Here is a 22,898-nt window from a genome sequence, read left to right on the forward strand (position 1 = left end):
AGATTCATACTCTGAGGCTCGTATGAAACCTGCTTATCTATTAATCTTCCTGAAGTTCACTACAAAAAGCCTTAAAACTTAACCTGACTCAGAGCATTTTTACTGATTTGCTGCTGGGGATTTCTCAGTCAGGGCAGGGCAATTCAAACAGATCACACTAACTCCTGTAAAAAAAAAAATAAAAGCATCTATAATTGATGTCTAAAATAAAATTACATTCCCCACTCTTTCAATTCACATGGTTAAGTACTATGACACATCAGGCAGAACCTTCTGGCTTAGTTAAATACTTCGTTTAAATGTAGTTATTTCTTCCAGTGAAAGAGAATTTTCCCAAAGAGAATGGGGGGGATGGTGGGGGGGGAATTGTTGTGCGAAAAGTGCCCTTGACTGGCAATAGTGCTCATTAGGCTAATGACAACACACCGCTCAACAACTTCACAGTTATGGTGGAAGAAAGTCATGGGTGGGTGTTTGTAGGAACGCGGAGGGTGAGAGGGGAGGTGAGACTGCCCGGCTGGAGAAGAGCATCGCTCTTCTGTTCTTCGGGAGAAGGGGGCGGCGGGGGGGTCGATCCCGGCTGGCAGGAGGTGCCGCTCCTCCACCGGGATCAAAGCCGCCGGGGTGACACCAGGGCTCGCCACCGCCGCACAGAGCGGGGGAGCCACCGGGCTAATTACGGAGAACTTCAAAAGAAACTCTACGTCTCCCGGCTCGCAAGGACTCCCGTAAAAAAAAAAAAAAAAAAAAAAAAGGAAAAAAAGGAAAAAAGGAAAAAAAAGGAACAAAAAGGAAAAAAAAGGAAAAAAGGAAAAAAAAGGAAAAAAGGAAAAAAAAGGAAAAAAAAAACCGAAACTCCAAAAGAGAGATGGCCAGGGTGCCCTGAAAAAAAGGCAAAAAAAGAAAAAAAAAAACCGAAACGCCAAGAAAAGAGATGGCCAGGGTGCCATGCACAGAAGTAGACCGCATCCTGCGCGCCGCTCCGCGCCCCCTCCGCGCTTTCTCTCCCGCGGGTATTAACCCTTTCGGCGCTCCCCCGCCGGCAAAAGCCCCCCAAGGCTCTCACCTGGGGCTCTGCACCCCCGCCAATACGGACGGGGGCGAAAGACCCGCGGCTGGGGACGCACCGCACACCGCGCACCGCACCGCACCGCGGGACGCGCAGCCGCCACCGCCTTCTTCCCCCCCTCCACGGGTCAGAGCCCGAGCTTACGTGTGAGGATCATGGTGCCTCCGCGGGGCTGCCTTCCTCCCTGCCTTCCTCCTCGGAACTGGCCCCCGGCGCGGAGGAGCGGCCCGGCCCGGCCCAGCCCCCGCCCCCCGCCCCGCTCCGCCCGGCCCCCGCCCCGCTCTGCCCGCCCCGCTCCGCGCCGCTCCGCAACCCCCTGAGGCGCGGAGCGTTTCTGGGGGGGGGGGGGGGGGGGATGCTGAGCCGAAGGGAGCCGCGCAGGGTGGGCGGGGGCGGGGGGGGGGAGATGCCGGTGCGAAAAAGGGTGGCGAAAAGCGCTGTGAAACGGTTCAAATGCCCGCACATCATCAAAGGCTGGAGCTGGATGGAAACCAACAAGCGGTGTCCCTGTGGGGACCACAGCACCGCCACAGGCATGGCTTGGGGACAGGGAAGCAAAACCTGGCTTCATAGCTCTGCGCCTGGGAGTCACTCCCTACGCCGTTTTCTCCCCTGTTTATTTCTGCCCTGTATATTCCCCGCTTACTGCAGGGGGGCTGGACTAGATGACCTTTAAAGGTCCCAACGCATTCTATGATTCTATGATTCTATTTCGTGGGGATTGTTCGAACGCTTATTTCTCGGTTGACGCTCGCATTCCAGGCTTTAAAAATGGCACAAAAAATCCCAGCTGCCAAACTATCAGCAGGTAAAAAGAGTACTGCGAAATTTTGAAAATATCTGGGTCCCATCACAGATTATGATTGGTGCGTTTGCTTCCAAGCCAACATCATATATTTTATACTTGCTGGTGTTTTTCTAAGATTCAGTTGTCGTTTCTGCTCTGTGTTCTGTCAGATATAGAGTATATATGGTGTGGTGCCTGAGCAGGCAATTTGCTGAAGAATAAACATCTCCCCCTTCTATAGGCTGCAAACTGTGGCCAGTTGGCTATTATAGTGTTGTTTCTGGAAACCCCTACACAGCTCTAGGTCATTAATTTACTTTAATAGCCCAGAAGAGGCTGGAACTGCGCTATATCTTCGAGCTTGACTTTACATATGTTACCTGCTTAATCAATTACCTCTTCGTATCCAAACGCTCCAGGTCTTTTTGGCACAGCCACATTTACCTGCATTTTTGAATGCTTCTTGTAAGGCACCCACATATATGTTTACAAGGTGGGTCAGGCCCCTAAAATGCGAATTCTTAACTCTAACAGAAGGAAGACAGACATATGCTACGCCCCAGCTGTTGAACAGACAAGGTAACCCCGGTCTAACTGGCTTTCTGTCTGTATTGTCTAGACTTTTTTTTTGCACTTGATAGACTAGGATGCGACAGAATAGTCATGACAGGAGATGGAGAACGCTGGTTACGCACCGTGTGTGATTTTCAGAGTCCGAATTCTAGAAAAGAGAGAAATTGTTTCTCCAATAAGCATCCTCAAAAGGAAGGGGGAAAAAAAAAATCCAGAGCACGTAGAAAAGCATGCTGGTACTAAGGCGTTTCCATCACAGTGATAATGCTGGAACCAGAAGACCACCGCGAGTCAAGTTAATACCTTGTAAAAAGCAGGGTTTATTCCTGTAAACACGCACTGCCTGGGCTGTTTCCTGGACCAAGCCTGCATCTCTGTATGGGAAGCTTTTGTATAGGACCCACAGGAAGATTTTGAAGAGGGAGAGAACGGACTTTTACTCTGCAGAAAAAAGTGGGAAGGGTTTGGAGGACCTGGCAGTGTGAAAGGGAGCTGAAAAAAGCTAGGAACGAGAGGAGGAGACGTGTGTGGCAGTGAAGTAAAATACGAAGTGAAAAGGTTGTGTGATAGATGCAAACCAAGAATTTGAAGTCAGAGAGTTTTGTCTGAGGCTTCTGAAAGAGGTGACGAGATCAGTGAATACTCAACAAATGTGGCCCAGACACGGAAGATGGGAAGCTCTCGGTAGTTACATCAAGGGTTATCAGTCCCACCTCTACCACTTTGTAAAATAGCGAATGAATGATGATGCTGATGATAAAACACCATGTTTGTGCTTTAGTTCAGCTTTCCTATTCTGCTGGCAAAGCTAATCGGCTCCCACAGCAAAGGAGGAATCTCCATCCTCATTTAGTCTTTGTGGATTCCCTCAGCAATGTCCGAACCAGTGACTTTTGTGATGGAGCAGCCTGTCTGCTGGGATCATCGCTTTAATAGATGCCGGAGGATTATCACTGACCTGGATTAGATTCTTGCTGGCAATCTGAAAGAGAAAGGCTTTGATTCTAAGTTTCTTATCAACCCTAGAAGACACGCAGTCTCTCTGGCTTGCATTTTAACTTGGAATTCTATAGGGCTACTTAAGCGGGCATGTTCTTGGAGCTGAAAAGCAAGGCACCGGGTGTCGCGTTCGCTGTAAAACGTGCTCAGAGGAGCATTCCACCTGAGGCATGGGTGTTCAGCAGGCCGCAACCCCCCTCATCGCTCACCCGCCTTTAAAGAGCGTTGTGAAATCGGTGGAGCCTTTAATATTTTTATTTCTTTATCTCTCTGGCTATTCAAAGAGCAGTGAGCTGCCTGCCAGCGACGCGGCGCGGCAGGATTTTAGGAGCAGCCTGCCTAAGAGGATTGTTTCTGTGGAGTACTGTTATCCTTAATGCAATCAATGAGCTCTCGCTGGATGGTGAAGTAATTGTAAAGGACTGCCCGACAGGCACAATTATTCACTTTAAAAGGTGAATTCTCCTTCTGTTGTCACTGCATAAGGGAGTGATTCGCAGGACTGGCATCTAATAATAAGGACTTGATTGTCCTCTGTTTTCCCTCCCAGGCCCAAATGCCTTCATGGTTAACTGTGCCCTTCCCATCCTTTTTCCTCGAAATAGTGCAGCACACAGAGAAGTCCCGGTTCGTAATTAGTCAACTGACCTGCTGGTACAAACCCAGGATTGTCAGACACACGATTGCAATGCTAAATGCCAGTATTAATATCCTCTTCGCCACCGCATGATAGATGATAGAGCCGTTTCGGCCCGAGTTTCCAGGCCTCTGGCTCTAGGCTCGGATTCCTTCTCCGCTGGGATATTTGTCTTCAGCATTTCCACAGTCCAAAGGACCTTCATGTTCCAACCATTGTCAGCGAAATAATTAAGTTTGCGTTTTCTAGCACTTGACTTTACTGAGAAGTAATTATTTTAAGGAGTCTGTAATTGTTCGGGCCTCTTGACAAGGAGTGTTTGCACTATCACTTCTCAGAGATAAGCGGCATTAACAGCCCATTGCTTTCAGGGAAGGAAAACTATTGTTTCACCTACTGGAGAATCACAGAATGAAGGAAAGCATCTTTCCAAAGTACTTTTTAACGAAATACATAGTAAAGTCATTATATTGCATAAACACAGGCACTGATCTACTGCTTGTAATTGACGGGCTCTCTGCTCCAGAAGTCTTCCTTTAGAAATAAGCAGTATTAAGAATACTACTTGTATTCAATCCCAGGCAACATGTAGGTTGTTTTTTTTTTATTTTTCTTTCTTTTAACAGTAAATAATAAAGAAATCTAACTTTGCCTTATTCTTTGTGGTGCATATAACTGACTATTTTAAAAAGAGGGATAAGCGAGCTCTATACTTTTGTCTGCTTTTGAATGCCCTCAAACACCATGAGTTCAACAGTTCAGACTGAAAATGAAATGACCAGGTTCACACTGTACTTAAAGAAAGCTCTATTATATGGAAGCACAAAAGGAAGAGAAATAAAAACTGATTATATAAGTTGAGAAAGAGACAATTTGTTAAAATATAAATACAGATAAACTGAAATAGGAGGAGGAGAGAAAATAAATATTTTCATTCCATATTAAACAGAAGGTAAACTCCTTAGCTTACATGGGATACCATTGGTTTATAGGAATTGGTGGAGATGTAGAGTATCTTTTCCATATTGTGTTTAAGATGCTGTCACTGGTGGTGATTTATTTTTTGAAGGCTGCGGGATTTTCTACTGTTAATGGCTTTGCCTTCCCTTCAATTAAAAGCTATACTTTTACATTAAAAAAAGTGATTCAACTTTGGAAAAATAACCAATTGAATTTAACTTTCAAGAAAGTAGGGAAAGCGGATTTGGGTAAACTAACCCTTATTTAGAAGAAGTGCTAGAGGAGGGTAGTCAGACTTTCTAACCTGTGATGAAGGCTCAGAGATGATCCAGAGTAAATATATAGCTCGTGGCATGCAGAAAAATCCTCCTTCCTTTTACTCCAGAAATTCAGAATAACTGCTCATTTACTGATAAAGACTTCAAATAGATATTACAGAATGATCGAAAGATGAACACTTTGGTGACGGTGTATAATGGAGCAGGGTATATATCTCAGCATTGTGCTCCTTGGGAAAGAAGAGGTTTTTTTCAGACCAACGCTCTTGTTTTCATTCTGTGTTCATGTGGCCGCAGCCACAGGATATACATTACTAGATCAACCAGCTCTTCCCTCCTCTATTTTAAGCAAATGGATTTTACCTTCCACCTTTAAAACCACCAATTTCCAAGGCATTCTAATGGTAAGATGCTTTTTTTTCTAAAAATCTCACTCTGTCTTCATGCATGACCTCCAGTCTGATGAAGGAAAAAAGGTCAGCTTTCACAGAGGGACAACAGTAACCTTCATGAAGACAAGATGTAAGATGCAAGTTGCCCACTAAAGGAGATGAAAACTGAAAGACTGGTGCCTTAAACATGTCAAAACAGTGGTTAAAAATTGGTTTGTGAAGCAGCTGTGTTGTTACAATATACATGAGATGCCAGACTTTTCAGCACGATACCCTGGGACAGACCATGTCAGCCATGCGCTGCCCGGCTGGGGTTAACAGGAGTAGAGGGGAAAGAGAGAAAGTTTTCTTTATTTTTATTATTATAGTAACTAAAAAAATTATGAACAATGAAAAATTTCCTTTCAAGAACAAAGTCTTTCTTACTTCTATCTTGTGTGATCCAAGGCTTTTTAGTTAAACGAACTCTATATTCATTAAACTTATTTCCTCTGGAGGAAATAGGCACATGCATCCACCTGGACCAGTTGACCCACTATGTGAAAGACTGCTGCTGTTTTAGCCTTGGGGAATCTCCAGGACTCAGGAAATAATTTTAAACCCATGACTCAATAAAGCACGATAACTATGGCAACTAGAACACATACGCTGTGATGGCTAATTTCACCTCACCATTCATCGGGGGAGGTACTGCCTTGATACTATAGCCTGGAGAGGAGCTATTGTTAATGTAATGTGAAGGTACAGGGACAGGGAAGGAGGAAAACACATGTTAATAAGGCCAGTGAACAAAGCCAGGCCAGATTCATAATCCTTGTCGGTCCTGTTCTTGACAGAGCACTAGACTGACACTCGAAATATCTGCAGTCTTGTCCTGTTTAGACTTATTGGGCAGCCTTGGTCTATCTGTTTCCTTTCTCATACTTCATTTTTACCTAGATAAAACAGGGAGAATAATACGTGCCTCTTCTGAAAGCCCTTGACATGGACTGCAGAAAGTGCCGTATGAGATGATTACGCTGATACTGTGCCTAGTAAAAAACCTCTTGCAGGCTGCCAGTTTGATTGCGTCTTTTATTGTCCAAGCCCATGCTCTTGCTTATTGTAACTGAAAAACAGCTCACAGCAGCAATTACTTTGCGTTTTACTGGGAGGTGAGGTAGATGTCTACATGCAGACAGTTACTTAAGGGCACCTTAAGTAACTTGCTGGAGTGTCAACACCCATAATGATGTCTGAGGAAAGACGAGAGAAGTGGAGGGGGAAGCTAGCTGTCTTGCCAGCAAGAACAAACTGAGTCGGAGAAGATTTATTAGGTGTATATTACCCAGATAAATGTGATCCTGACTTGAATGAGAGCCAGCAATAGCAAGGGGAGAGGGTCAGGCAGAAAGAAGTGGCTGTTTGGCCTTCGTCAACAGATTCGAGACCTGACGGGGATTAGGAGGAGTAACAGAATTGTTGGGGTGTTCATTCGTCACTCTAAAATTTAGGATTATGGATTCTAAATGGATGGCCGGTTTAGCTGAAAAATGCTTCCTCCTCCTCCTCCCCCATGCTACATTTCTCTTTTTATGCCAGCACGTTGCAGAGAGTGAGAGTACTGTGTGGTATTATTTGTGGACATGATACCATACATAGAAGTGACTGACAGGTTAATAGGAGCTTGCATGTTTTAAAAACAAAGACACATATTCTGTTACATGACCACAAGAAAAAGAAACATGGAAAGCGGTTAGTTTGCTTTCATATTTCAACACTGTCACATTATGAAGGGCTACCTTTTTTCACTCTGCTTGTTTCTGAGGTTTTATTTTTGCCTTCATATCAGTTTACAAAGAGACACGGTAAATGAGTTTGCTCTTGAGAGAGCAAATCTCTTAAATCTAACCTTAGCCCAGAGCAGTTTTTAAATATCTAAATGTTGAATTAAAAAAATAAAAAAGAAAAAAGAGAGATTCTTTTACTATTCCTTATTACTGGGATAATATGAAAGAGCATTATTTTTACTAAAAAAAAATATAAAAAAATCAAGGTCCTCATATTCTGAAATGCCTTTTTTTTTTCATCAGACTTCAAAATGCAAGGAGAGGTAGCAGTGACTGGAGAATGCTTTTACTCTTTGTCCAGTACACCTGACAAACTGAGTCTACCTGGCTGTTATATTAAACTTTATAACAGTTCTGTCACTCAAGCAACAGAGCAAACTCTTCACTCACTTTCTAGTATTTTAAATCGAAAATGCAATGAAGCAGATTCTCTACTGGTGTAGATGGTGATTTTTGAAGCCTTTGGCTGCACAGTGATGTTCAAGAGCTAAGAAGCTGCCCGTGTTAACTCTGTTAAATACAATTTATTCTAGTGTAATGCAGATTTACCTTCCAGATAACAGGCTTACTTGTTCTACGTCAAACAATTCATATTTTTATACAACGCTATTAGTGTAGCAACAAATGCATCCTGAAGAACACCTTTCTTCCATCACCACCAAGTGTCCAGCTTTCCTGGGAATGTGATGTTCCCTGTGGGGATCTGACAAGTTGCATACACGGGACAGGTACAGCTCTGATGTTTTTAAAACCTTTTTGCTGTTGGATTCTTTGGGTCTTTTGTTTCTGATGGTTTTGCTGAAGACTTATTAACATATATGGTGGGTGGTACAAAACAATGAGCTTTAAATAGATGCGGAATCTAATTATTTCTTCATGGACCCCAGTTAAATGTATGAACAACATTATTTATAGGATGTGGTGCCAAGAAGGGTATGTATCATTTCTTGTCTTGTGCTTCTAAAATGAGAAGGATCTGTTCTGGGAAAAGCAACATGGGGGGGGGGGGGGTGGGGGAAGGGGAGCCTGATCGAGTTAACCTGCTTTTTTGTTTGATCACAACTTCAGAGAGTTCCAGGCAGCCAGGGACATACCTGTGCTAGGATCAATGGGGCAAGTGATTAACAGCGATAGGACGCCCTGCACCTTTCATGCTCAAACCAGAGCCTTCTCCTCTTTGAAACAAGAGCCTTGACATCACTCAGTAGAATTCTATTTCTCATGAGCAGCGTTAGAGTACAGAAATAGCGTCGTTTTTCTTTGTTGGGGAATCTTTATTTTTTTCAGATACAGAAAGTCTATTAAACCTCAAGATTAACAGTGTTCCTGGCATCTGATTTTTAGTCAGGAAGTATAAACAATGACTTGAAAGGTGTATATGAAGAACTTCCCATCTGATTTACCAGTACCTCTTTAGAATCTGTCATGCATGTCATATTGACCTTACAAACTTAATTACCTAAGCTCTAAGAAACCACATGCTTGCCTCTCAGCTCCTTAATGTAAATCAGTGACAGCACTAAGAAAAAGCCCTAACATGAAACATCCTGAAACGTAACAAAAACTTAGATTCTAACAGGTCAGAATATGGAATTTCTCAGCTGATGACGAGAATCGAACTCTTTGGAAATAAAAGCCACATCCCACTTGGCCTAGGGTGCAAGAATCCCACGTGTCAAAAAATTATGAGCCAGATACCCCGAAATCATAGATTGCCTTGAAAGCAGTAAGTTTTAAACATAACATTTTAGAAACTTTCTGGGTTTATGTCAAAGACAAGACTTTTATGTGGTTGCCAATACGCAAAAACTGAGTTAAAGCCAAAAACTGGTGCTCACCTCTATGTTAGACAGGTATCTGAAGAGTTTGGCAGCTTATCTCCTATTGCGATTTCTGTTGCATTTCAGAAAGTTAGCTGACTTCATCATGAGATTTGGGCCAGGTGGGAAACTTCCTGGCGAGCGTACAGAATGAGACAGAGGACAAGTCGTCCTTAGCCTGGCCTCTGAAGGAGCTACCTACTGCCCGCCAAGGCAAGCTTTTACCTAACCTAGATTCTTGGGTGCTCCATCTGTTTCCAAGGGGCAGAATAGCTTCCTGCATTACCTTTTGATAACACCTTTTTCTTTCCCTAAGCCATGTAAGGAGCTCTGCACCTGGAATAAGAGTTTCTCGTCTTTATGTCTGTAGCACCTGTGCCGGGTATTTCTTTCACCTGCTGCCAGTTTCTTCACCTCTTTTCTTCCATTTCCTTTCCTTCTATTTCTCTCCTCCTCTTCTTTTCCCTCCTCATAGCTGCTACCAAAAGCGATTGTGAGTGGTAGAAGTGCCCTCCTTAGCTCTTTTCCTCATCTCCTGTTCCTTCAATGCAAGTGAAAAGCAGGCAGAACATTTAACGGTGTCCCCCAATGAGGGAAAAGGGAAAAGCATGCAAACTGAAAGAAAAATTTATCTAGTTCCCAGCAGAAATTGTGAATCTAGAACGCAAAATGAGAGACAGGATCACTGCTAGACTGAGTGAACTGTGCCCAAGTGAACCGTACCTGCAATTGTACAGCTAATGCAAATCTAGCAATTAATTTAATGGTTCCATGGAGTCAGGGGATACCCAGTGCTCAGAACCCTTGTGTATGAACAAACGTAGTAAATGAAACAGGAAAGAGAATGCTCTCCAAGTATCCTGCCGAAATTCTGCTATAATGGCTTTATATAGCAGTTAGTTTTGTTAGAGTGGAAATCAACAGAGCATCCACAGTATAAAGTAAAAAAAAAAATGGAGAGCTACCCACTGTTTTATAGCTGTTCTATAACATAAAGCAGAGCAAAATGGAAAGCTCAGACAATTAAGATGGGTTGGGCTACTTGTCTTGAAATAGTATTTCTCATCCTGCACGGTCTCCTTCCTTGATTAGAAAGGGCTTTGTTTATTTCAGGGTAAAAAGGAATTTAAACCTCGTTCCTACAAATTCATGTCTAGAGCTCTATTTGGGTTGAAGGGGATACTGACATTTGAGCGCATAAATGCTTGCAGCATCGTGGCCTTAGTTTTTAGATGTTGGATTTTCAGGCTCTGTCACAGACCATTTTTGTGATCTCAACCACACTTCATTTGAAACTCGTATTCCATTAAGAGCAGCTTCTCTAGAATGAAAAGCTGATGCTTTATCCTCTGGCCACTTGCACCTACTATTTCTGATCTGGCTGATAATGCGAGAAATCAAAGTACAAATTCTCAGAACAGCAAGGCTTTTCATAATGGGCTCTCTGCATGAAAAGTCCATGTGTCAGCTAAGAAAATGAATTTCTAATAATACTTGGCACTGAATGAGTGGCTTGTCTCAAAGGCGTGCACCAAGCACTGTTTATCTGATCTCTGTAACACTGAAATAGGTTTCACCTATTTGAATGATCTTTGTCTTAGCCATCTTTATATCAAGAAGCTTATACTGGATATGATAACCTCAAAAGCAACACGGGGATTTCTTTTCTTTTAATAAGGGAATAAAAAACACACTAGGGCTATTTACATTGGTGTGCTCAATAGTGTTTATCTGTTGGAGAGGGAAATAAATTCTCTGTGCCTGTCTAAAATTCTGGAGAAGTTAATGCGACTTTTTTAAGTGAGGCAAATATTATGCAGCTTTCTCTATGCACGAGTTTAACATAACTTTTAAAGATGTTACCTGTGAGTGTGATATCCTTTTCATTCTATACGTAATTACTCAGTATCATTTTCAGAACACGCTACTATGCAAACCCCATGCAGTGCCACAAACTTGTGAATGCGGCTCTGCAATTTGCAGTGTTAGCAAATCACTGCTCTTAGATTTCTTTGTAGTAGTTTGACATAGGCTGTGTACGCATATACAGTAAAAACCCAAATATACTCTCTAAGATCAATTTAGAAACGAATACCTCTTTTTTGCTTTAGATTTGAAACAGTAATCTGAAAGAATAAATGCATGCATTAAAAGGCTAATTAGTTATTCTTGGTTCATATAGCAGCAGTTTTAAAAGACAAGCATTCCTTCGCAGGCTAAAGATGAATCAAAGCCCTCCGATTCCTGTAAAAATATGTGTCTCTACAGTCATAGTTTGTTCTGGATCAATTCCAGCGCATTGTGACGATGGGAGCTAGAAAGGAAAACTCAAGAGGGTATTTTTAATCACTTTTACCTCTGTTAACAATGCGATGCTATTTCCATTGTTCCTGTTACAAAAATAAGTAGCTGACATGTTCCCCAGAATTGATGATTGTGTTTTAGTCCAACAGATCAGCCGTCAAGACGTTGCAGCCTATCAGGAAAGGGAGTGGAAAGGAGCAGACAGAGAAACCTCAAAGGAAAGGACAAGACACTGCGTCTTTTGTCCTTTGTTCCGAGATGGAAATAAACTGTCTCCACTTTTGATAAGCTCTTCTTTTGATCTTTGTTTGCAATAATTAGGGTTAGACACTAAGCTATTTTATGAATCCTTTTAGGTTTAGCCCCCTCTAAGTTAATATGAATATGAGTTATTTGTCCTCCGCAAACAACCACATTAATTAGCTTTTTATGATTTAATTGTATTTATGGAGATTTTGCCTAGTATGCAAGTGAACTAGATATTGACAGATTTGGGGAAGATGAAAAGTATTTTTTCTGTAGATTTAATTTCACTTCACATTTTACAAATATGTGAAAACGTAAAAATACATATAAAATATATAAAGTTCTATTTTCTATCTGTCTGTATTATATAAATATCTTTCTATCTATCTATCTGTCTGCCTGTCTGTCTGTCTATCTATCTATCTTTTTGGAGGGAGTCAATTTAGGAGTACTTGTCACACTGTGCTCCCGTATACTTTACATGGTTTGGAAAATCTGCCCCCTACATAAGGCTATAGATTGGTGCCCCTCACTCGTGAGCTAAGTGTGATGTCAGATACCTCTGGCTGCAGAGAGAAGCAGGGTTGTTACTCTAATTCATGCTGAAGGACAAATTGGTTCCAGTCGCTAAAGGCAACCCCGGGAAATAAGAATTTGGGATTCAGCTGGACTATGTTAGAAGTATAACCGGAGCGTTAACCTGCTTCTAGTGCAAGCCTAAGAAGAAATTCAGGTGTTAGCTTAAGAAGAAATGTGTTTTTCTTTGTTTGCGAAGCCAGAATTTGTGCTAAACAAACAAAAAAACCCCACCCACAACCCCAAAAGAACTCCACAAGAAGGTACATCAAATTAATTGCAATTATCTAAGAAGTAAAAACATTGTAAAACTAGGCAGTTTTCACAGATATGACCAGGAGCCAGGGTACTACAGAGTAAACCAAATGTAATATTCAAAGAATGCAGGCAGCAAATGTGTTCATGTATAAACATATTTGTGGTATATAGTAAGTTGTAATTCAGAAAATGGTCCAGAATTAAAAAGTGCATGTACATTTTTACATCACTGCTAATCCATAGATTTTAAGGATCATTGCAACAACCTAAACTACAAATCTTGCTCAGGATCCCTGCTTGAAGTTGTATCTCTGGCATTTTATAATGCCTCCCTTAGGAATGCACCTTGATTTTAACATTTCAAGGGACAAACAACTTCAAAGTTTAGAACGTGACAGATTACTTCAGAGTTTAAAATGTGTGCCTCAATCCAAATTGTGATTCTGTTAGAATCAGTATCTAGTCTTTCAATCTCTTTCTGCCTTTGTCTGCCAGCCCTTGTTCTTCTTCAGTGTCCCGAGGATCACGCTCCAGCTGTAGGATTGCAATACGAACTACAGGATGCAAAGCCATAACATGCCTCCTACTGTTAAGGACAAAAAAAAAAATAATTATCTGTGCTTTGCTGAAACACATCATTGTAATAGCGTACAGTTTCATGCTTGCAGATTTAAAAAATGTCATCGTTTTTTAGTAACTTCCTGAAGCATGTAGAGATATAGTAATTTACTGGAAAATACAGAACGCTCCTTAAGGGATCTAAATTGCTGAATCTTTGTATCTCCAGTGGAATATAGTCTACTCTTATCAGCTGAATAAGTGATACAGTCTAAACAAAGGGTAATAATGTTCAACTGGAATTCCAGGAAAGGAAGCTTAATGCGAACTTCCTGATTTAATCTTACAAAAATAGAAAGGTTGATAGGATAAATGAATCATTCAGAAGAGCAGATTTCGCTTCAGTTAATTAAAACAGGCCATAAAAATGTCAAAGTCACCCTTTGTAACATTTAACTGCAAAACTCGCATACAAAACTACGGAGAGTATCATTTTCATGCGTGAGACTGAGAAGAATCTCTTCAGTGAAACAACTCCATTTTCTGAAAATTTCTTCTCATTTTCCAGCCTGGAAGTCGTGGTGACAGATACATGGACATTTCTCATACAGTTTCCTGTATCTTCTGCTTTTGGTGAGCCAGGAAAAGTCTTCACAGAAGTAAATTTGGAACTTCTGCTTCTGGAAGATATCAGCAAGTCAGAGATGCATGGAAATTAAAGCAAAACAAATGAACTATTTTGAGCCCTAAGAAAGGGTTTTGTTAGGTTCAATTTGAGTTCATTTTGACTTCCTGACAATGGTAGTCACTCAAGTGTGGAATAAACTCACAAAGAAAGCGGAAAGAAGACTTTTTGGACAAGATACCTGGTAAGTCGCTAGGAAATGAGCAAAAGAGATGGTCCTGCATTGCTGGAAGAATGGGAATGACTGTGTTGTAGGCCTTCTCCATCTCTAACTTCTGCAAATTTGTCACCCTTCAACACTTTAAAATACAGCCAATATGAAAAGCGTCTAAAATGCAAGTTAAGCAAGTGACAAGTGGCAATTACAACTTTCTTCTTTCCCCCTACCAAACCAGCAGGAAAACGTGTAAAAAATGTGTGTATACTACCATAACCCTCGTCGGAACAAGGAGCAGGATATCCATGGGACTGCCAGAGGCCATCCATATATCAGGAGAACGTGCTATCCATTTCCCGAGGTCTTGCATATCCTCTAGCCACGATCAATCCTTGCGTTGGGTGGAAGGTGTTTATTTCACGCTTGGGCAGGAACATATCATCTTAGAAATAGCTTTTTTTTTATTTTCAGCAGCCCAATAATTTTCATTTTTTAAACTCTTCCAGGATGGAGCTCTGTTTAATGGCAAGCTGGTAGAGAGGAATCTTTTTGTTCTCTTAGGCAGAGCCTTGGCAGAGCTGTTGACATTTTTTTCCCTGATCAGGGTTCAATCCCAGGTTTTTGGTTTGTATGTTTGTTTGTTTGTTTGTTTGCTACCAGTTTTTATTGCCTTCCAACTTGTTACTTTCCTTTATTTTGTTTGTGGGGTTGTGGGTTTTTCAGCTCGTCCTTACAAGCATATGAAGTTGCTCAGAATGGGAGATCAGAGACTTCATGTGATAGGGCTGCTGTGCGCTTTTATGACTGAGATGAGGGCTGCCAGAAGAAAACAAGGAGAGGCAGACCTGGTGAAACATCACATCTGTGCATGTAAAAGGTCTTCTGAAACACGCTAAGGGTGGATATGGATGACTGATAGCATCTGCAGTTGGAAGAGGAGCAGCTCCAAGTTAATCCTGAATTCTATTTTATTAGCTAAGACTGACCTCTTTTTTATTCATTCCTGATCCCTTGGACAATTCAAGGACAGGACTAACCAAGTTTATTATAACCACAGTGGGTTTTTTTGATGCCAAGAAGTGAAGAATAATGTAAGGAGTCACTTTTACAGATAAAAATACATGGGAAGAAGAAGGAAAAGGTGAAAGAGTGGCACAAAGGAATCCTAAACCACGTGGACCTTCTTCCCTTGCCTGGAGACTGATTCCATAGTGAAACTTAGAGATTATCTCCCACTAGAGATTTAAAAAGGGATAATCCTGAATAATGCTGGAAACCAGGTCAGTGTTTTGTGACGGTGGGAAATAAATATCAAAAAAAGTGAGTTCATGCCGGTCAGCAAACAATGCAATCTCCTCACTCCCAGTTGTGCCTGAGATATGTGGGTGTTTCAGACAGCTGTGAGTGATGAGGCACCCATCTGTGATGAGCTAAGGATGGGATGCGAGCCTTGGAGTCAAAATGGAATTGCCTACTTTTGACCAAAATGTACTTTACGGGCGGGTGTGCTTCCACTGCCAACTATCTGTTTTGTTTTGGCACTAGAAATAACGGTCTTGGATACCTCCCTTTGGAGGGTTAGCTGCAATTACAGATATGTTTCAGAAGATTCTTCCATTTCATAGAAAAAAATGGATGAAAATTAGAAGGAACATGCTCATCATTTGCCAGACTTGCAAGATATATTTTTCCTACATACTTAGTGGTTTGGGTAATTATTTTCTTAATGAGGAGACTTGTCAAAACACATTATGGTGACTGATTTCACATCACCACTGTTTTTCCTAGCACTTTCTGATTACTGATTATATGATACAGGAAAACATTCATTTTTAATTACTGCCAGTAATTTCTTAGAGATCAGTAACAGCCAAACTGCTACAGCCTACCTAAGTATTTTACAGATACTTAGAAAACCAAAGATACAGATACAAGAAAGCCAAAAACCAAATAGCTTTTTTGGCTTAAGAGTTATAGTTGAGTTCAGAAAATGGAGTAGTTCTGTGTTTGATTGTACATTAGGAACTTAAAGGCCAAAGATGATGAAAAAGGCCATGTCTGTCTGTGCTTTTGCTGGACTAGGGAGTCTACAATACGGTTTGCAGAAACTGTGATACCTTGTGTACTTGTTTGCATTACTGTGATACCTTTCAGCTGAGGTTCACATAGCACGCTGCAATCAATGTCATCAGTAATTTTAATATATTTAGTAATTTTAATGCATAATGTCTCATTTTACAGTTAGAGAGACTGAAGCACACGTAAGGGTATTTCTGAACTGTCTGAGAAAGTTGTGAACAAACCCTGTGAGTCTTTTCCCCTTTCCTGGGCTTTACCTTTAGGCACCACTCACAGGATCACATAATCCTCCCGGACTGAGCCAGCTTGTGCCTCGCTTTTGCACCATTGTAGTAAGCGGAAAAAGCTCAACTAATCCCAGCACAAGACCCAAAATTGCTGGAAGTGTCTGTCCTCAGCATGTATCTGACTACTTCTACCACACTTCCAGGTCTACCAGGGCCCAGGAAAGGGAACATCTCCTTTATCTCAGAGAAGGGAGCTCACCCGGCTGACTGCACATCGCTCCTAACGCAAGTCAGTGTCTTGAGGGTGCCATTAAATATAATGGTTATATCTAGGATGCCATGAAAGAAATGAAGTTCTGTGTTGTTTTAGTGAAGGAAGAGAAAATACAGATTGCATTTGATGTATGGGCTTGTATTCAGGTACACATCCCACGTAGTTTACTTTTACCTTATCACTAATATTCATAGTCTGCTTGTCTAGGAATAACCTAGACTGTTCTGTTAAGTGAAGCCCTTGGTGTAAGGCATTATCTTCCCAGTGTAGCTATACCATTCTGTACTGCTTTACCAAAGTAATTTCAAGCATCCAAGGATATATATTTCTTGGTCATTTTAATACAACAGTTATCTGCAGCTCGCATTCTCTGCTAACAGATGTTTTGTTACTAGTGTCCAACATTATGCAATAAGACAGCAAGTCCCCAGAACTCCCTGTCAAGAACACAGAGTACTCTAAGATAGATCACTTTCATATTTTCTGGCATTCAGTGATGGGTAAATCTCCAAATGGTTTGTAGGTCCATTTAGTTTAAACTGAATATCCAGAGCTCAGATTCCTAGAGCTCAGTTTTCTCAGACTACAAAACCAGACTGGTTATCTAATGGGGGTAATGGTACTGGTAAGGGAAATGAGAGAGAAAAAAACTTTCTCATATTTTCTAGAACTGTCCCAGTTCAGCTTGAAATCAACAGAAAATTTCCTGTCTTTTTCCTTTTCTTTTTTCTTTTTTCCCTTCACCCAGTTTTTCATCTTCTGTATTTGCTGCTATTTACATATTCAGGATGAAGTTCTGTCTCAGCTACTTTCACGTGACCTTTTTGAGCTGCATCTTTCTTCTATACGTATATGCGTACTCCAGTGCCAAGGACTTGTTTGGAAATAAAATAAGGATTGTCTGAGACATACAGACTTCAAATTTACCTTCATCATAGTACTTCTCAGGAAGACAACTGAACAGAATGGGCTTCGTTTGAGGTCTGGCTGAAGAGGTCTTTAAAGTGACAGAAACCTTCCTGTTTCCACCACTCTAAAGTGGTGGGAAGAGCACAGGCTGCAAAAGTAGATTTTTTAGTGGTATTAAATGTTAGGAAAATGGGAATAGTTCCATATTGCAGGAGTGCAAAACAATTTGATGTGTTTTGACTGATTTTATCTCCTTTGCACACACTGTATAGTACATTTTCTTGAATGATTGATAATAGATAAATCAGTTCTTCACAAGTTTCTGAATGTATAATTGACATTTTGACACTTTCACAGAAAAAAATTTCCTTACTGAGGCAATTACATTTGAGATGCTGTGTGCACACTTTTTTTTGTTCTAATGGAATATAATTAAACATAATTAAATTACAATTTCCTCATAATTTTGCAATGGTAACATTTTAAAGCCTGTGTCATTTGCTTTTTGCAGCTGTTATTTTGTTCAAGGAGTCAGCGTATGACTTGACTTTTTTGTAAGATTTCCAAGTAGAGCCGCTTTTACTTCCTTTAACCTTACAGTATTTGTCAGGGCTGGGCCAGCGAATAAAGGAGTGAAGAGACTGCATAAGTTTTAGTCAAAAAGCAAATAATTGAAATTGTACTAAAAGGCATCAAGCACCATGGGGTAACAAATGAAAGTAGCCGTTTACTACATTTCCAAAATATAAATACGGTGATCAGGGCTGATACTGCAGAAACTCTGTAGGGTGGAAGAAAGGGTAAAAAATGATGGAGACAAGAGAGGGCGTTTTCGATGACAGATTAAAGGGCATGAGGAAGCACGCTGAAAGCGTTTCCTGTAGCACAAGCGGAGGAAAAGGCTTCCTATCACACTTGCATTTTCTGTGGAGACTCTGTCTGAGGGTCCCCCAGGAGAGCAGTCACGCATGTTGCCCGCACAACACTTTCTTGGGACAGCCACCTGCCCCCAGCACACATAGGAGCACCCGGAAGAAAAGGCCAGTGGGGAGGTTACGAGGGTTGTGTGTTTTCTCCTCTCATTGCTACGCGTACTGTCAACACCCATGAAACACACCGTAGGGTGAGTTCAGGCAAACCAGAGTTTCTTTGCTAACCCTTTGCCTTCAAATTATGGAGGGAACAACAAGCTCTGCCTCCCTCGCCTCCACGATCTACCATGGACTTCAGATCCTGGCTTTCAATTTTCTCCAAACTCAAGTGCCCTCCCCTCCAGGCGCTGCCTCCCATGTTTGCTCTCCCCATCGAGCCCTCTCGCAGCCCAATTGCTGGAAAAATCTTCTCTCTTTCTGGACTTCTCCTTTGTCAGAGGGAAAGCGGCTTATATCATACCCTGCTTTGTTTTCCAAGCAGATTTTGTTGACAGCCTGCAATTCCCCCGGAGCCCTTGCGGGAGCCTGTAACATTGCGCGGGGTCTTATGAGCCATGCCACTGGCCGAGAGGTCCAGGTACTACTTCAGCCAGAAGACTTGCGTGGAAAGGAGGGAGAGGTATTGCACAGCAGACTGATTTACTGGTCCTGGACCTTGGATTCGTACCTCCAGCCTTCGCTCTCCACCCTCCCAAAACTTGGACTGCAGGAGGAATGCCTTTCTCCCTTACTGTGTACATCCTCAGGGTTATATTTGAAGCCATGCGATTTCCATGAAGTCATTTCATGGCACCTAGCTAAATACTTTTAAAAAAGTTGCCTCCTGTGTAAGGAGAGAACAAAATTAAGGACTCTCTGTTGGGGCTGGTGCACAGCTGGGTTTGCGTGGGAGCTGGTGCATGAAAATGGATGCAAATATGTCTTTTCTCCAACTGGATTTAGTATCATAGGACATAAACGTAGCGGAGTGGGAAAAGGCAGAATATAATACCTGTTCAGGGTAATGTGCTGGGTTCAACCCCTGAACTGTCTATTACACCCAAAGCCCAAACGCAATTTGGAATAAAAGGGAGATTTTTTTCAGTGCAAGGAAAGGTCATCAAACCCTTGTCAGAGGCCAAGAGATGGCCACAAGTTAGGAACTGGACAGTAACAGGTCAGGGAAGGAGAAGAAATCTCCTGTGGCCATTTCTGTTGCTGAATCACACTGATTCTTCTGAGGGCTACAGCAAAATGCACATGGGCTTACTAATAATTGTAATTTATCCTTATAAAGTCCGGAAGTGCGAGATGTAGTTATATTCCTTATTATACCCCACTGGCTTGGGGGAGGGTCTAGCTCATATGTTTTTCTCACCTCAGAAAGAGAGACCTGAACACATTTGCTGACAGAAAAGCTTGACCGTAATATTACTCTGTGGCATATGGTCAGTTTTACTATTTTTGTAAGAGCAAACAGAAACGTTTAGCAGGAACAGACAAAGAAAGTATCTCTCCGGAATAAAGATCCCAGAAAAGCAAAGAAGGAAACTGTTTTAACGAAAAACCTGAGATGGGAAATGCTTCAGCACGTATCCCTTTTCCACAGCTCTGTTCTCTTTTCTTACAAAACAGACAGGTGCTGCAAAAAATGGACTAAAAATGAGTTACTGAAGAGTTGTGCCAGCCCATTCCTTGCTGATCTATCAGTAAGTGCTTTAAAGGAAGCAAAGCCTGATTCTCCTAGGTTTACATCCAAACGATTCCAGAAAAGCCAAGGACTCCCTCCTTTTATACATTGGCAAAAATAAGTAGGCCATGAGTATTTTCTCTGATGAGCTTTAGCCATGAACGGCTATAATTTAGAGAGGCCGAAAACAGTATATTTGCAAACACATATGCAAGTTGTCAATATACCCTCTGGAAAATCTGCTACAGCTGGCTGATATTCTTACAATATTATTAAATGTGGGGTTATTATTTCACCATGTTTAGGTCACTTTTGGATGCAACATACAGGAGAGGGAAGCATTGGCCATATTATATTAAGCAATGAACTTTCCATATGTTGGAAATAGCGTCATGAAAAGAAACTGCCCAGAGAAAGAAAACTTGGTATTTATGAGAGGGAGTGCTCAGTACATCACCAATGATCCCATCCAGCAGAGATTCTCAGACTCTGCCTGTTACCATGCTGTCTGATCTCAAAAAGGGAGAGGGATGTTATTTCTCTTAAAGAAATAAAAAATAAAAATAGTTAGGCTATCCATCAACTAAACCCAAGACAAGTGTTTGGTTCTCACTGTTGAAATGGGATATTACTATTCCCGGGGGGATTAATAAGCCTAGCTGGAGGAGTCTGGCCCTTCGGGAGGTCAATAGAGGAATGCTTATGATTAATGTTTTGGTCCGTGGTCTATCTCTATGCTAAGTTAATAAAGCTACATCGTCTTTTACTACCCCTTATTAACACAACATTAAATTTCTATTAACATTGATGTTGCAGACTGGCCTTGGCTCTGTGAAGTAAAATAATACTTTATGGAAAAGATTTTACTGTACAAATAAGCAGATTTAACATCCCAGTTCATTCCCAGCTCTCAGATGTCAGCATTGCCTGTAATTAGCTGTGAGCTGGAATGCGTGTTGCCATGCAATAACCACACCAAGCATCTTCCTTCACATCTTGATTTCCCATTTCAAATATCCCCGTCGAGTTTAGAAAATGACTTGTGGAAGGAAAAGAGAGCAAACGAGAGGAGACTGAGAACCAGCTTTTAAGGTGAACCTAGTGTAGAACCAGCCTGTTAAATAAATACTTTTTTTAAATTTACTTGGCTTCACAAAAAATACAAAACACCGTAGGAAAGCATTGCTTAAACAAAGAGATGCCTCGAATAAAGTAATCTCAGGTATTCAGCAGTTAAAAATATATTTCAAGGGACGGTTTCTATTCTGAAATTCAAAACTCTCAAAATGAATGACTAGAGATTACAGTGACATATTTCCAGGTGCTTTGATTTTTTATAATGAAGATTAAGGGTCTGTGAAAGGTGAATGCTTGCAAGCTCTGCACAGTCGGGTTTTCTCACCCAACAGGTCTGGGATGGCTATATAAGCCTCCCCAGAAAACCCAGTCCTCATCAGTCACTATCATGAAGCTGCTAGAGCAGATTCTCCTATTTAAAGCAAATTTAGTTTTCAGGCTGCCGTCATTCTCCTGACTTCCACAGAGGCGTTCCATCTTTGCACTGAAGCTTCAGAGCAGACCCAGCCTCCCTTGGGCATTTTGATACCAGCAACAAAAACCTCAGCTACCGCTATCGGTGACCATGAGAGACCTGTTGATTATTTCCCAGTTTTATTCTCCCACTTGCCAACAGCCTACACAAATAAATACAGCTGTTGCCTATAGAAAAATGTAGACAACATCGTGACGTGGGCTTTCCTTACTTCCTGACTGTATTTTCCAAATGGTCAAAAATACATGCCAAATAGGCAAAAGATATTCCATGAACTTCAGCTAGTCCAGAAAGCATCTCTCTGGTTCCCACCATACTTTGCTATGCAACTGGACACGCTCACTGAATTCTGGAGGTTTTAATTGCAGTGACACTGGATATTCCAAACACTAGCACTCCTGCCAGATGCAACACTTACTTTTTAAAATAATTAAGGCAGCAACACTAATAGCCATCGCATTTAATCATGTGGGAGCTGTAGGAAAAGAGCGTTCCGTAAAGACGTCTTCTTTTCCTCAAACACTGTTCACTTTGAGGTATCTCTGCAAGGCCTATGAGTTCTTCCAAACTTTCAGTGAGAGATTTAAAGTAAAGGGGAAAGGGGACAGGAGGCAGATATATTCTCTGAACTCACTCTTGTATTGTACCAATCCGCTTCTCGGATTGCTAAAAACGTATGTATTTATGAAAGAGAAATAAATTCAAAAGAAAAACGTTAATATCTCATCCTTGATACAGTGAGTTCTTTTAAATGAATTGGGGCCCCATCCCTGGAGGTGTTCAAGGCCAGGCTGGATGGGGCTTTGAGCAGCCTGGTCTGGTGGGAGGTGTCCCTGCCCATGGCAGGGGGGTGGAACTGGGTGATCTTTAAGGGCCCTTGCAACCTGAACCATTCTATAATTCTATGATTCTAAATATACTCCTATAAGTATCCTATAATACATACCATTTAGGGGAAAAAAGGTAACCAGAAAGCTGGATGAGATGAGATGAGATGAGATGAGATGACATGACATGACATGACATGACATGACATGACATGACATGACAAACACGGTGATGTTTGTGATACACCACTTAACAGAGGGAGTGCTAAATACTACAGCAACCATTGACAGCCTCCAATAA

The 22,898-nt window shown here is 41.5% G+C and overlaps 1 protein-coding gene across 4 annotated transcripts in view; it reads right to left on the reverse strand.

Moving 5' to 3' along the window:
* The window catches only part of DLC1 (DLC1 Rho GTPase activating protein), a 275,274-nt gene that overhangs the window by 39,760 nt on the left and 212,616 nt on the right, over positions 1–22,898 (reverse strand). The window contains exon 1 of one of the 4 annotated variants that reach the window (XM_063337041.1): positions 1,214–1,344. The exons of the other annotated variants lie outside the window; for them this stretch is intronic. Coding sequence (XP_063193111.1) covers positions 1,214–1,226 — 13 coding nt within the window. The 5' untranslated portion in view covers positions 1,227–1,344. Of the gene's footprint in view, positions 1–1,213; positions 1,345–22,898 lie in introns of those variants that run through there. 4 annotated transcript variants of the gene reach the window in all.

The sequence above is a fragment of the Chroicocephalus ridibundus genome, chromosome 5, assembly GCF_963924245.1.
Source record: "Chroicocephalus ridibundus chromosome 5, bChrRid1.1, whole genome shotgun sequence".
In the NCBI taxonomy this organism is placed as follows: domain Eukaryota; kingdom Metazoa; phylum Chordata; class Aves; order Charadriiformes; family Laridae; genus Chroicocephalus; species Chroicocephalus ridibundus.